At 41.1% G+C, this 13,519-nt stretch overlaps 1 protein-coding gene across 1 annotated transcript in view; it reads left to right on the forward strand.

The window, feature by feature from the left end:
- rxfp2l (relaxin family peptide receptor 2, like) overlaps positions 1–13,519 on the forward strand; it is a 116,187-nt gene that overhangs the window by 56,554 nt on the left and 46,114 nt on the right. Inside the window, exons 6-8 of the mRNA XM_072595494.1 lie at positions 3,189–3,260; positions 7,208–7,279; positions 11,504–11,575. Coding sequence (XP_072451595.1) covers positions 3,189–3,260; positions 7,208–7,279; positions 11,504–11,575 — 216 coding nt within the window. The remainder of the gene's footprint in view (positions 1–3,188; positions 3,261–7,207; positions 7,280–11,503; positions 11,576–13,519) is intronic.

The following is a 13,519-nucleotide window of genomic DNA, read 5'->3' on the forward strand; positions in this document are numbered from 1 at the left end:
GGAATTCTGTACCCCAGAAGCCTGTGAAGGCTCAGTCAGTGAGTTTATTCAAGACAATTTCTACTTATTATATATATCAAGGGATATAGCATGGGAAAATGACATGGCACAGAGATAGAAGATCACCTGTGATCAAGGTGAATAGTGCAGCAGGCTCGTGGGCTGAAAGCCATTGTTCCTATATTCTTTGACCTTGGAAGCAGTTTCACCCCATGCCACTGGAGGGGGAAGCAGTTCAGGTATATTATGTTCATGGAATTTCAGAAGACAATGATAATTGAGAAGCAGTCAGTAATGATTAAGTGAGGAGATACACATTAGTAACTAACTGAACACAGCCTACATATTTGAGAAGTCTTGTAGTGTGGAATGTAAGATTCTACCAGTGTACTTGTTCAGCACACAAGTTTCTCTTTTTGAAAACAAACTAGAACTTTTTCTCGTATAAAATCGAAACACTGTGGATCCTGGAGATCTTGACAAGAATTAAAAGATTAGATAGTACAGCAGATCCCTTCAGCTCATCAGATCTGTACTTCCAAAAATATAATATTACCTACATTTGTCCCACTTTTCCACACTGCATCCATTACCTTGAATGTTATGATGCAGCAACTGCTGGAGAAATTCAGCAGGTCAGGCAGCATCTGGAGAGAAAAACAGTATCAATGTTTCAAATCAAATACGATTTTCTGCTTGAACATATTTTTATAGTGAAAAATTCAGAAAATGGAAACAGATCGCAATAAAAAGTAAGTGTCTCAATCTGTGTATAACACGTTCACCACTCCTTGAGTCCCCTTGGATTTTTAAAAATCTGCCATTTTCACGAGTAAATAGGATAATGGTAATTTCCTCAAGCAGGCAAGTTTTGTAAAACATTCAGCTCACCTCAAGTTAAAAGTTATTCCACCGTGAGGATTTACATTATTACAGATTTACTACCTTTAATAATATTAATCATAATCTACAAGCATAAAGACAAAACTAAAGTGACAAGAAATCAAAATGAGCAAGTTCAAACCTTTTAATCTGATCCGCTCGTCCATCTTTATTTCCGCTGTTCTTTCCTACTTGATGCCCTTTACAGAATTCTTTCTTGATTGTTTAATATCATATTTTTGTCATGAGCCTTGGTTAGCTCTCAACTCTGAGACAGAATTCTCTACTCCACATCTCATAAGGCAGTCGCATTTCAATATGGAACCACTGGAAGTGTCATCTTTCAAATAAGACATCAAACTGGGACCTTATCTAAACAATGATTCGAAGGAAACATGAGGAGCTTTCCCATTGTCCAGGGCAATATTTATCCTTCAATCCATTTCATTGGAACACATTGCCATCTGTTTCTTGTTTGTGGCAACATCCAAGAGACCTTTTCTGTTGCATAAACGTCAATGAAGCGTGTGGCGGTTGTAACGAAATTGCAGCAGACCCCCAACAAAGAACTGGCCAGGGAATAGTTTCAGCTTCTAACTCTCCCAAAAGACACATTTCAGCTCCTTAGAACAAAGGCAAAGAGAATAGCCAGTGCCCTGCAGAACAGCTTCTAGAGCATGATGACCCTGATGCATGCTTCTGTCTCTCAGGGTTTTCAAGATCAGATAGCTACTTTCCAAACGGCACATGCTGTTTTTGTCCACTGAACAGTATAAATCAAATGCATCGACCGTCAAATGAAAGAGCTGATTATTGTAGAATAGATTCTGTCACTTAGATAGATGTAAAAAATGATTTTCCAGTGTATCCAAGGTGCCCTCCATTCATTTCTCAAAAAATAAGACAGCAAGATGTGTACAAACTAAAAACCATGTTGGAATGAAAATGATTAACATACTAGCCTCAGATTGAAAGCTGGCCATTTTCAAAAGACTGCACTGACTTCATGCCACATAAATGCCAGGCAATGACCATCTTCACAAGAGAAAATCTAACAATTGTCTTTGATGTTCAGTGGCATTACCATCACTGAATCGTCCATTATCAGAACTCAGTGGGCTATCATTGACCAGAAACTGAACAGGACTTGCCACATAAATACTGTAGCTACAAAAGGAGGTCAGAGGCAGGGATTTTTGCAGCAAATAAACTCACTTCCTGACTCCCCACGGTCAATTTACTATCTGCAAGTACAAATCAGGGATGTGATGGAATACATTCAATGTGCCTGGCTGAGTGTAGATCTAACAACACAAGACACACAACACCCTCTCAGGACAAAGCAGCAACCTATCCATCAGCCTAAACTCTCACTCCCTCCAGTACCTATGCATGCTGACAGCAGTGTGCACTGTATACAAAATGCCCTACAGTAACTGGCTCCTCTGCCAATTTGAAGGACAAGGGCTGTGAAGATGTATGTGAACACCACTACTGGCAAGTTCCCCTTCAAGTACTCATCATCCTTGGCAGCTCACTGTCATTTTCCTAAGGGCAATTAGGGATGGGGAGCAAGTACTGGCCTAGCCAGTGACAACCACATCCCATGCAAAGAATGAAAGAAAGCTCAGTAAATTCTTCTTATCCTGTTCTTGCACTTTATAAAAATAATTAAAAATTACTTGTGAAGCATATGATCTGGAATTAAACATATACATTCACAATAATTAATCCAACTGGAGCGTTTCTATTGAAACCCTGGCTGTTGATACACAAACTTCATCTCAGATGGAGCACTTCCTGTAGGCTGAAACACATTTTGTGCAAGAAATTTACCAAAGATCACATTCTACTTGTGAAAATTCAACAGAAATGTCCTACGCTTTGCCTATTGCAGGGTATCAGGCAGGTGGCTGGAAGAATACAACAAGCCAGGCAGCATCCGAAGGTGGTAAAGTCAATGTTTCAGGTGTAACCCTTCTTCAGGACTGGGTGGGGCTAGGTGTAGGGGGAGCTGCAGATAAAGGGCTTACAGGGGAAGAGTGGTGAAATGGGGAGAGGTGAAGTCAGGCAGAGGGTACGACCTGGTTGGTCAATGGGAGGGATGAATCCTGTAGGTGGCTGAGAGGAGTGAAAGGGAGGAGGAGTAGGGGCTGGGAAGGGAGTCGGGGGAAGGGAAGGGAGATTACTTGAAATTGGAGAACTCAATGTTGAGTCCTGTATTGCCTGAATCCTGTAGCCTGTTAGTTTGCTTGTTCATTTCCTTGCCTGTTTCCTCAAGTCACTGCTTGTCCTTTCTTCCATAGGATTTTGCAAAACAACTCAATACATTCCATCTCCACCAAAGCCTTTTCAGGACTTTTCCGTCTGAAGAGACTGTAAGTATTTAAAGGCATGTCGTCTTGCATAACCTCTCAACTCGGGGAAATTATAGACTTCTGTTATGGACCAGGCCAGACCCCCACAAAACATTTCAAGAAAGTAGCCCAGACCCTAAGTTTACGAGTTGTTTTAAGCAGGTGTAACGCAGATATTCCAGGAGGGATGTGAGCTGGTCAAACCACTTGGTTTTAAGCAAAACAGAACTTGTTTACAAGATTACCGAATGAAACACAAACAAAAGAGAACAAAATACCGAATAACTTAACCTATCCAAAAACTCAACAGACTATCCCCATTTAATGATGCTGTTCCAAATACTTGCAACAATCCCCATAAACACCCCTTGGCACAAAAGGTAAAATCAAACATAGGGCTTACAGGAGAGATGTCAGACAGAGAAGGTTAGCATTGACCTACTTCTCTTGGGCCCAGCAGCTTCACAACACTACTGCTTGCTAACCAAACCAAACCAAACCAGAGAGAAAACTGAGCTGGGAGAACTGGCCACTCCCCTTTCATTGTAGAAGTGTTTACTTTCAAACTTGAAAGCGTTTTTCCTGAGGCAGTATCAATTAGCAATTATCAAACTGGCCCTAAACCCATCCAAACCCAGACTTTTCAGAGTCTGTGTCTTTTACAGCTCCTAAAAAAAAGCGAAGGACATCATAACCTTGTTGTGGTTCTGTTCGCCGAGCTGGGAATTTGTCTTGCAAACGTTTCGTCCCCTGTCTAGGTGATATCCTCAGTGCTTGGGAGCCTCCTGTGAAGTGCTTCTGTGCTGTTTCCTCTGGCATTTATAGTGCCCTGTCTCTGCCGCTTCCGGTTGTCAGTTCGAGCTGTCCGCTGTAGTGGCCGGTATATTGCGTCCAGGTCGATGTGTTTGTTGATAGAGTCTGTGGATGAGTGCCATGCCTCTAGGAATTCCCTGGCTGTGCTCTGTTTGGCTTGCCCTATAATGGTAGTGTTGTCCCAGTCGAATTCATGTTGCTTGTCGTCTGTGTGTGTGGCTACTAAGGATAGCTGGTCATGTCGTTTCGTGGCTAGTTGGTGTTCATGTATACGGATCGCTAACTGTCTTCCTGTTTGTCCGATGTAGTGTTTTGTGCAGTCCTTGCATGGGATTTTGTACACTATATTAGTTTGGCTCATGTTGGGTATCGGGTCCTTTGTTCTGGTGAGTTGTTGTCTGAGCGTGGCTGTTGGTTTGTGTGCTGTTATGAGTCCTAGTGGTCGCAGTAGTCTGGCTGTCAGTTCAGAAATGCTCCTGATGTATGGTAGTGTGGCTAGTCTTTTGGGTTGCGGCATGTCCTCGTTCCGTTGTCTTTCCCTTAGGCATCTGTTGATGAAATTGCGAGGGTATCCATTTTTGGCGAATACCTTGTATAGGTGTTCCTCTTCCTCTTTGTGCAGTTCTGGTGTGCTACAGTGTGTTGTGGCCCTTTTGAATAGTGTCCTGATGCAACTTCATTTGTGTGTGTTGGGGTGGTTGCTTTCATAGTTTAGGACTTGGTCTGTGTGTGTGGCTTTCCTGTAAACCTTTGTGGTGAATTCTCCATTCGGTGTTCTCTGTACCATCATGTCTAGGAATGGGAGTTGGTTGTCCTTTTCTTCCTCTCTAGTGAATCGGATTCCTGTGAGTGTGGCGTTGATGATCTGGTGTGTGTTCTCTATTTCTGTGTTTTTAATTATTACAAAGGTGTCATCCACGTATCTGACCCAAAGTTTGGGTTGAATTTGTGGTAAGACTGTTTGTTCTAGCCTTTGCCTTACTGCTTCTGCTATGAGTCCAGAGATCAGTGAGCTCATGGGTGTTCCGTTGATTTGTTCGTATATTTAGTTGTTGAATATAAAGTGTGTTGTGAGGCACAAGTCCAGTAGTTTAAGTATGCTGTCTTTGTTGATAGGTTCAACGTCCTGTTGTCTGTTATGTCTGTCCAGCAGGTTGGCTATTGTTTCTTTGGCTAGGGTTTTGTCGATGGAGGTGAATAGTGCCGTTACATCGAATGAGACCATAGTTTCTTCTTTGTCTATGTGTATATTTCTGATGATGTCCAAGAATTCCTGTGTCGATTGTATAGCCAAAGAAACAATAGCCAACACACACCAAATCATCAACGCCACACTCACAGGAATCCGATTCACTAGAGAGGAAGAAAAGGACAACCAACTCCCATTCCTAGACGTGATGGTACAGAGAACACCGAACGGAGAATTCACCACAAAGGTATACAGGAAAGCAACACACACAGACCAAGTCCTAAACTATGAAAGCAACCAACCCAACACACACAAATGAAGTTGCATCAGGACACTATTCAAAAGGGCCACAACACACTGCAGTACACCAGAACTGCAAAAAGCGGAAGAAGAACACCTATACAATGTATTCGCCAAAAACGGATACCCGCACAATTTCATGAACAGATACCTAAGGGAAAGACAACGGAACGAGGACATGCCGCAACCCAAAAGATTAGCCACACTACCATACATCAGGAGCATTTCTGAACTGACAGCCAGACTACTGCGACCACTAGGACTCATAACAGCACACAAACCAACAGCCACTCTCAGACAACAATTCACCAGAACGAAGGACCCGATACCCAACATGAGCCAAACTAATGTAGTGTACAAAATCCCATGCAAGGACTGCACAAAACACTACATCAGACAAACAGGAAGACAGTTAACGATCCGTATACATGAACACCAACTAGCCACGAAACGACATGACCAGCTATCCTTAGTAGCCACACACACAGACGACAAGCAACATGAATTCGACTGGGACAACACTACCATTATAGGGCAAGCCAAACAGAGCACAGCCAGGGAATTCCTAGAGGCATGGCACTCATCCACAGACTCTATCAACAAACACATCGACCTGGACCCAATATACCGGCCACTACAGCGGACAGCTCGAACTGACAACCGGAAGCGGCAGAGACAGGCCACAATAAATGCCGGAGGAAACAGCACAGAAGCACTTCACAGGAGGCTCCCAAGCACTGAGGATGTCACCTAGACAGAGGACGAAACGTTTGCAAGACAAATTCCCAGCTCGGCGAACAGAACCACAACGAGTACCCGAGCTACAAATCTTCTCCCAAACTTTGGACAACATAACCTTGTTAAAGGAGCAGCATTGTCACACCTCAACACCACTGATTTTAAATAAATTGCCTCGTGGGGATTTTGAAACCCTACTTGTTTTTCATTGAACCTGTAAAATTCTGCAAAGTTTAGTCTAGGATCTCCAATAATCTGTACAAACCTACTTGCAATTAAGCAAGCTCAGTGGAACAGTGGTTTAGAATGTTGTTTTCAACTGGATTTATGGAATCAAGTCTCCTATCTCTTTATCCTGGTGAAGTTTCAGCCTGAAACTTTGACTTTCCTGCTCCTTGGATTCTGTCTGACCTGCTGTGCTCTTTCAGCCTCACATCTATTGACTCTGGCTTCCAGCATCTGCAGTCCTTACTGACTCTCATGTCTTACAAGTGTTCCAAGATTAATAAGCTTTGTGGATACTTCAAGCCAGAAATCTTGGTGTCTCTGCTTTCACATCACAAAGTCACCAATTCTAGGATGTTTTAGATGGAGGGAGCATGGACAGTCGAATTAGTCCTTAGTATGAGACACAAAACCAAATTTCCACTTGCCAGTTCAGTTTGAGAGTAAGGATTCCAGAGCACTATTTGTACAATGCATGGACTTCTCCTGGACAACCCACAACCTTTATGAACAAGAACGAGACAGAGTATTGGTGTTTTACCAAGCACATATCATGTGCTATTTATCTACAGTATTTCAATATGTAATATTGAATATGCAAATAGTAAAAATATATTTTGTGAAGTGCGTTGAGATGAAATAAGATACTATACCAAATGCAAATCTTTCTTCCTTTAACAACCTTTTTACTCGTTTACTCCAGGTATCTCGGCAGGAATAAAATCTCCGTGCTAAAGCCAGGAGTATTCCATGATTTGCATCAACTTGAGTGGCTGTAAGTGTTTTCAAATATTTTCATGTTCCATCTGTGGAATATTTCTCCTAATATGGTTTAATTATTATTTTGTTTAATGTTGCAAACTTCCAAGCTATAAACCAAGTCTTGAAAGCATGAACAAAAATTAAGTGCTGATAAGTTTGAAAAACTTGAGGCAATGTATAAGTGGCAAGTCATCAATACATCTGAGAAGCAAAAGCAAAATATTGAGCATGCTGTACATCTGAAATGAGAACAGAAAATACTGTAAACATTCATCAGGTCTAACAGTTTCTTTGGTACATAAGCTGCCAGACCTGCTGAATAATTACAAACGATTCTGGTTTTATTTTTAATAATACAACAAGTATTTGTGTTGTGTAACTTCCACGAAATACATAGGAGAACAATTCATGAGAAACCTTATCTGGGTTTTGAAGTTAAATTTTTTTCAGATGGTTTAATCTCTAATGATGTTGAGGAGCTGGATTTTTTGCATCTTCTGCATGGTGTTTATAGATATTGCTGAGTCCTTATGCTTCGGTTGCCACCAAAGGAAGCAAGTGCATACATTGTGAATTTTCCTATGGCCCACTATCAACTCCCATGGCTCCTCATTCTCCCCATGACAACCTATTTGCTGCTACTCCCATCTCCATGGTCTCTTAAACCTATCATGTCACCTTATGCCTCCTACCCAGTCTTCATGGCCTCTCAAACTCTCATACCACCCTATTCCCCTATACCCAAACCACATCGCTCCTCATACTCCCTATGCTAACCTGTGCCCTTCTACACAAGCTCCTGGCCCCTTATAACTCCTATGGCAATTTAGTGCCAACTCTTACCAATGCAAGCTCCATTGCTACTCTTTGTCCTTTCCTCCATGCCAACCTGCTTGGTATCTACGATGGGAAACTTAAGGAGCAATGTTGACCCGGTTATGTGTCTATTAATAGCTCAAAACTACATATTATATGCATTAAAAATCAATATATCGAAATTTCCCCAACTAATCTCTCGTGAAAACATTTGGACCCTAAATTGTTTGGCAGCTTTAACAGTTCATTACCTATTTTGACAGTTCTAATGGGGTTATGCATTTTTAAGTACATTCAAGTCAACGTTTTGCAATCTCAAAGTGCATCAGACACTTTCAAAGGTTCCTGGCCAACCCTGAACAACTGACCCTCTGATGATCACGTGAACCTTCCTCCCCAAGGTGGCCTGGGTTACCACACCTCTCCAAAGGACTGCTTTAGCTATCCAAAAAAATTTATTGAAGCAAACTTGCTCTGTCCTGGTCTGCTCTGTAAATTCTGGATTCTGGACTGTGAGGATATGAAGCTCTGACTTAAATGGAATCATGCATGAAAAGTCCATAAATTTGTCTCAAAAGATACTAAAAATGATGCTTATGAAACTGGGTCTTCCAATCCTTGGGGTTTTTTGGTACATCCAACTGCCCTAACTACCATTCCGACTATTCTAAATTCCCAAAGAGACTGTAAAAAAAAGGAATAAAAAGAATCGAGTTACCTTACCAATCCGGCACACAGAATCCTTTTTTTTGATTAGAGGAGGAGGATGAGTGGGAGACATTAACTAAGTAGTGTTTCGGGTAACACAACTGCCCAGATATATTACTTCACTTATTCAGCAGTCCCATGTCCGCTCCTGCTCAATATGCATTCAACCTATTCATGATATAAGTTTTTAAACCAGTGACTCAACTTCCCGTCGGCCTCTTTGTCAATGCTCCCACTCTTCCTGCTGCTGAAACAAAAATAGAGGGCCCCCATGCTCAAGGTAAGTTTTTTAATCAGTGATTCACCTACCCGTCAGCCTTCCCAAAATGCTCTGTAGCTTACAATATGGAGGAGACACTTTGCAATATATGCACTGCCACTGAGGTTCCTGAATACATGTTCAGTACCTTTCCAGAGGGAGAGACGAAAGGGCAATATTGAGCTAACCTGTTGTAAACACGCAATGGTGTTTTCCTGCTGCCAAACACAACCAAGTTACAAATATTTTTCTCAACCTATTTTGAAGAAGTTGATATTTAATTTGAAAATTTTGTCTAGTCTCTTAACTTTGTCTAAACTCCAGTACAAAATTGAGATACCCCCTTGGCAACAAGACTAAAGGCTTTTGAACAGCTATTCATTACAGGACAAGATGCACTTCATTCCCATTGATTTATCAGGAATTGAGTGAACAACACATAATAGAATATATACACGTCTCATAATGAGAGGCCTTACAGTTTTCCAAATAGGATCACAAGATTGTATTTTTTCCAATTCCATTATCTTATTACAATGGAGTCGATACATTCTACTCCCTATACAATTGTATTCAAATCTATGCACAGTCACCAAATGAACATCTAAGCCATAAATACATATCCAGTCACTTGGTGACCAAGACCGAGATACATCGATTTTTCTCAGGATTGAGAATGATTTGCTTGCTCTCAGTTTTGATGTCATAGAGTCATAAAGTCACAGAGATGTACATCATGGAAACAGACCCTTCACTCCAACCCGTCCATGCCGACCAGATATCCCAACCCAATCTAGTCCCACCTGCCAGCACCTGGCCCATATTCCTCCAAACCCTTCCTATTCATATACCCATCCAACTACTTCTTAAATATTGCACTTGTATCAGCCTCCACTACTTCCTCAGGCAGCTCATTCCATACACGTACCAGCCTCTGTGGGAAAAAGTTGCCCCAGAGGTCCCCGACCCCAGGGAAAAGACCCTGTCTATTTACTCTATCCGTGCCCCTCATAATTTTGTAAACCCCTATAAGGTCACCCCTCAGACTCCGATGCTCCAGGGAAAACAGCCCCAGCCTGTTCAGCATCTCCCTATAGCTCAAATTCTCCAACTCTGGCAACATCCTTGTAAATCTTTTCTGAACCCTTTCAAGTTTCACAACATCTTTCCGATAGGAAGGAGACCAGAATTGCACGCAATATTCCAACAGTGGCATAATCAATGTCCTGTACAGCAGCAACATGACCTCCCAACTCCTATACTCAATACTCTGACCAATAAAGGAAAGCATACCAAACACCTTCTTCACTATCCTATCTACCTGCGACTCCACTTTCAAGGAGCACTCCAAGGTCACTTTGTTCAGCAACACTCCTTAGGACCTTACCATTGAGTGTATAAGTCCTGCTAAGATTTGCTTTCCCAAAATATAGCACCTCGTATTTACCTGAATTAAACTCCATCTGCCACTTCTCAGCCCATTGGCCCATCTAGTCAAGGTCCTGTTGTAATCTGAGGTAACCCTCTTTTCTGTCCACTACACCTCCAATTTTGGTGTCATCTGCAAACTTACTAACTGTTCTGAGATTGCTGGTAAGTCCAGAGTATGATCCCTGACTTGGACACATGCTGGCCATTCAGTTTTGAGAGGGGCAGGAGAGGCAGGAAAGATTATTAGTTTACTCTGTCGCCTCAACTTCACCTCTGCATGTACCTGATGAAGTCTCTTAATGTTCTCAGTGCCTTCCCAAATAAACATTCTCAATTTTAATAAGTCACAAAACAGAGGTTCCAATGAGTCCAATGCTTTGAATCATCCTTTTCGCTATCTTCCTGGGATTCTGAGTTGAAAAGTAATTTTGTGAATCTGGTGTCATACTATTAGATGCATACCCTTCTAACACAATTGAGATTGTGTTCCATTGTGATTAAAAGGAACTAGCCTTGAGCAACTGTCTGGGTAGAGTTTGCACATTCTCCCTGTGCTTGTGTGGGTTTCATCCCATAACCAAAGATTTGCGGATTAGGTGAATTTACCATGGTGAATTGCCTGTAGTGTTCAGGGATGTGTAGGCAAGTTGCATTAGTCAGGGGTATATGTAGGGGAATGGGTCTGGGTGGGTTACTCTTTGGAGGGTCAATGTGGACTTGTTGGGCTAAAGGGCCTGTTTCCACACTGTAGGGATTCTATGAGTCTGCAATGATATTGATCAAATTTAATAAAGCAGTTATTCTGATTATATGATTTTTCTTTAAAGGCATAACCAGTTCTGATCCTGTGCTGACCAAACTTGTTCCAATTCTCGTTACATCAGGTTCCAAATTCAATGAGCCTCCCAGTTCCTAATGCTGATTTTGATATATTATCTGTGCACTAGAGTGTTGTGCTTGTAAAAAATGATGCATTGTTAGGGAGTCAGTTAAGTGATAATCTCAATTTTTCTTCTGTTATAGCATTTTGGACAACAACTTGATAGGAAGTATCACACCAAAGACCTTTGTTGGCCTGAAGTCCGTCTTCTTCTTGTAAGTAGTGAATAATTGACACATCTTTTACTATTGAAAAGTTTGCTCACTCAATGGATTCAGACAGTGACACTATGGATCTCTGTTGCTCACTAGAAGTTGGCCATCATTTCTCTGCTCAGAAAGAACCACACTCCTGGTTGTGGATTGTAGATTGTGGAGCTCACATCTGATTCCAGTATCCTTGGGATTTGCATCAAATGGAATTGTACAACGTGAATAGGCATTTTCTACCAGTTGAAATTTCAGAACAAACAATTATCAATTACACCATGATAGTTATAAACTGGGGTGTTCCTTTTGAATAGTCTCCTTGGTCAAGTTACAAATCAACTCTTAAGCAGGACCCAAACAAATTTTTTTGGAACCATTTCTTTAGCTGCCACCATTTAGATTGAGAGGCTATCTGGCTGACAGGTTGGTCAGTCTGTGACACTTGACCAAGATCAGGTAGCACAATTGAGGATAGACAGAGAAATGACGGGTTTAATTTTCCTGGCTATATGGTGTTGAGTGTGGAGGCAACAAGGCAGGGGACACTGGGAGATGAGTGGGACCTACATTGGGATAGCTCCCGTATCCATTCTGCCAACAGGAATGTTTTCCGGTGGGGTTAACTGTGCAGAGGCAGGTGGGCAACTAGATACAATACTGCACCGTCATCAATAACTATGCTGCAGAGCTGACTATGTTCAGGTCTTTGACAGAAAGATCTTGTTTCCTTCAAAGGCTGTGAGATATTTTTCTTCCACAGCACTGACAAGGTCTTTTAGTACCTGGCAACTGTCCTAATCACTGTACTAGTTTCTTATATGTATCATTTATGCTTTTGCACCTTAATACTTGAATAGATTCTCCTCATCAACTGTTACAAAGTTCATCTTTTCCTCTAGGATTGATTTGAGCTGAAATGGACTTTTGCCTCACTCACCATCTGAATGGCTTTCCTTCCGTCAGATTTTCTTTGAATTGTAACAAATTTGACAAAGACTCATCAGCAATACCTACAGAAATTCTCTCTTCTGAATTTTACTTTAAGGCATGATAGTCATATTTCTCTGTTAATCTGTAGAAAGCACGAATGAAATCCTTCCTCTGGATGTTGAACTGTTCTATTAAATCTCGCTGTTTCGAGAATTGTGTTAGGTTTGATATTGAAGTAATTGTCAAAGGCTTTTAGTATCTTTCAAAATTATCTGTTGCCTCTTTATGATTGGCAAGTTTTAATATCATAAACTATACTCCCAGTTGTTTACAGAAGTATATTTACTTGTTCTGCTTCTGATTGAATATCTAATTTGGAAGGTATTCTGTATCTCAGAAATTGATTTTTTATAACGTCATGCTATATTTGATCCATTTCTGACATTATGTCTTCCGAACAATATTATTTCTGATGCCACAACCTCCTAATGGGAGAATATATTTCACTTGTTTAAAAGACTTTATTTCATAGAAATAACAGTACTGCTGCACTTTGCTGCTGCATTCAAGGAGATTCCCATTTTTTTTAGCTAAAATGGAGGATACATACCTATTTTACAACTTCACTGTATGAACCCAACTGGTTGCAGTTTCAATAAATAATTCCAACTTTAATCATGATTGAACTGAATGGTTCCCACACCTTGCAGTTTAAGTAAATCATTCTGTCTGTATCATGCCTCTTATGAAAGAGCGCCCACAGTTTTCTAGCTCAACTTAAACTCTCTGTAAACTTTCTATCTCCCTTTCTGTCTGTCTAGGCTTTTAACCTGCCCAACATTATCACTTTAATGTCCCTGGGTCAGCAACCTTGTCTTAATATTTCTTTTGTGGTCCTTTACTTTGGTGTTTATAGCTGTCCCCTAAGTTAGTCGCTTGCTATTGCAGTGATGCTTATTCAGAACTAAAATAATTTTTTAACTTATCACTTTTTTGGTCGTGGTTTACTGCACTTTTTGA

This window comes from Chiloscyllium punctatum, chromosome 25 (assembly GCF_047496795.1).
Source record: "Chiloscyllium punctatum isolate Juve2018m chromosome 25, sChiPun1.3, whole genome shotgun sequence".
Classification (NCBI taxonomy): domain Eukaryota; kingdom Metazoa; phylum Chordata; class Chondrichthyes; order Orectolobiformes; family Hemiscylliidae; genus Chiloscyllium; species Chiloscyllium punctatum.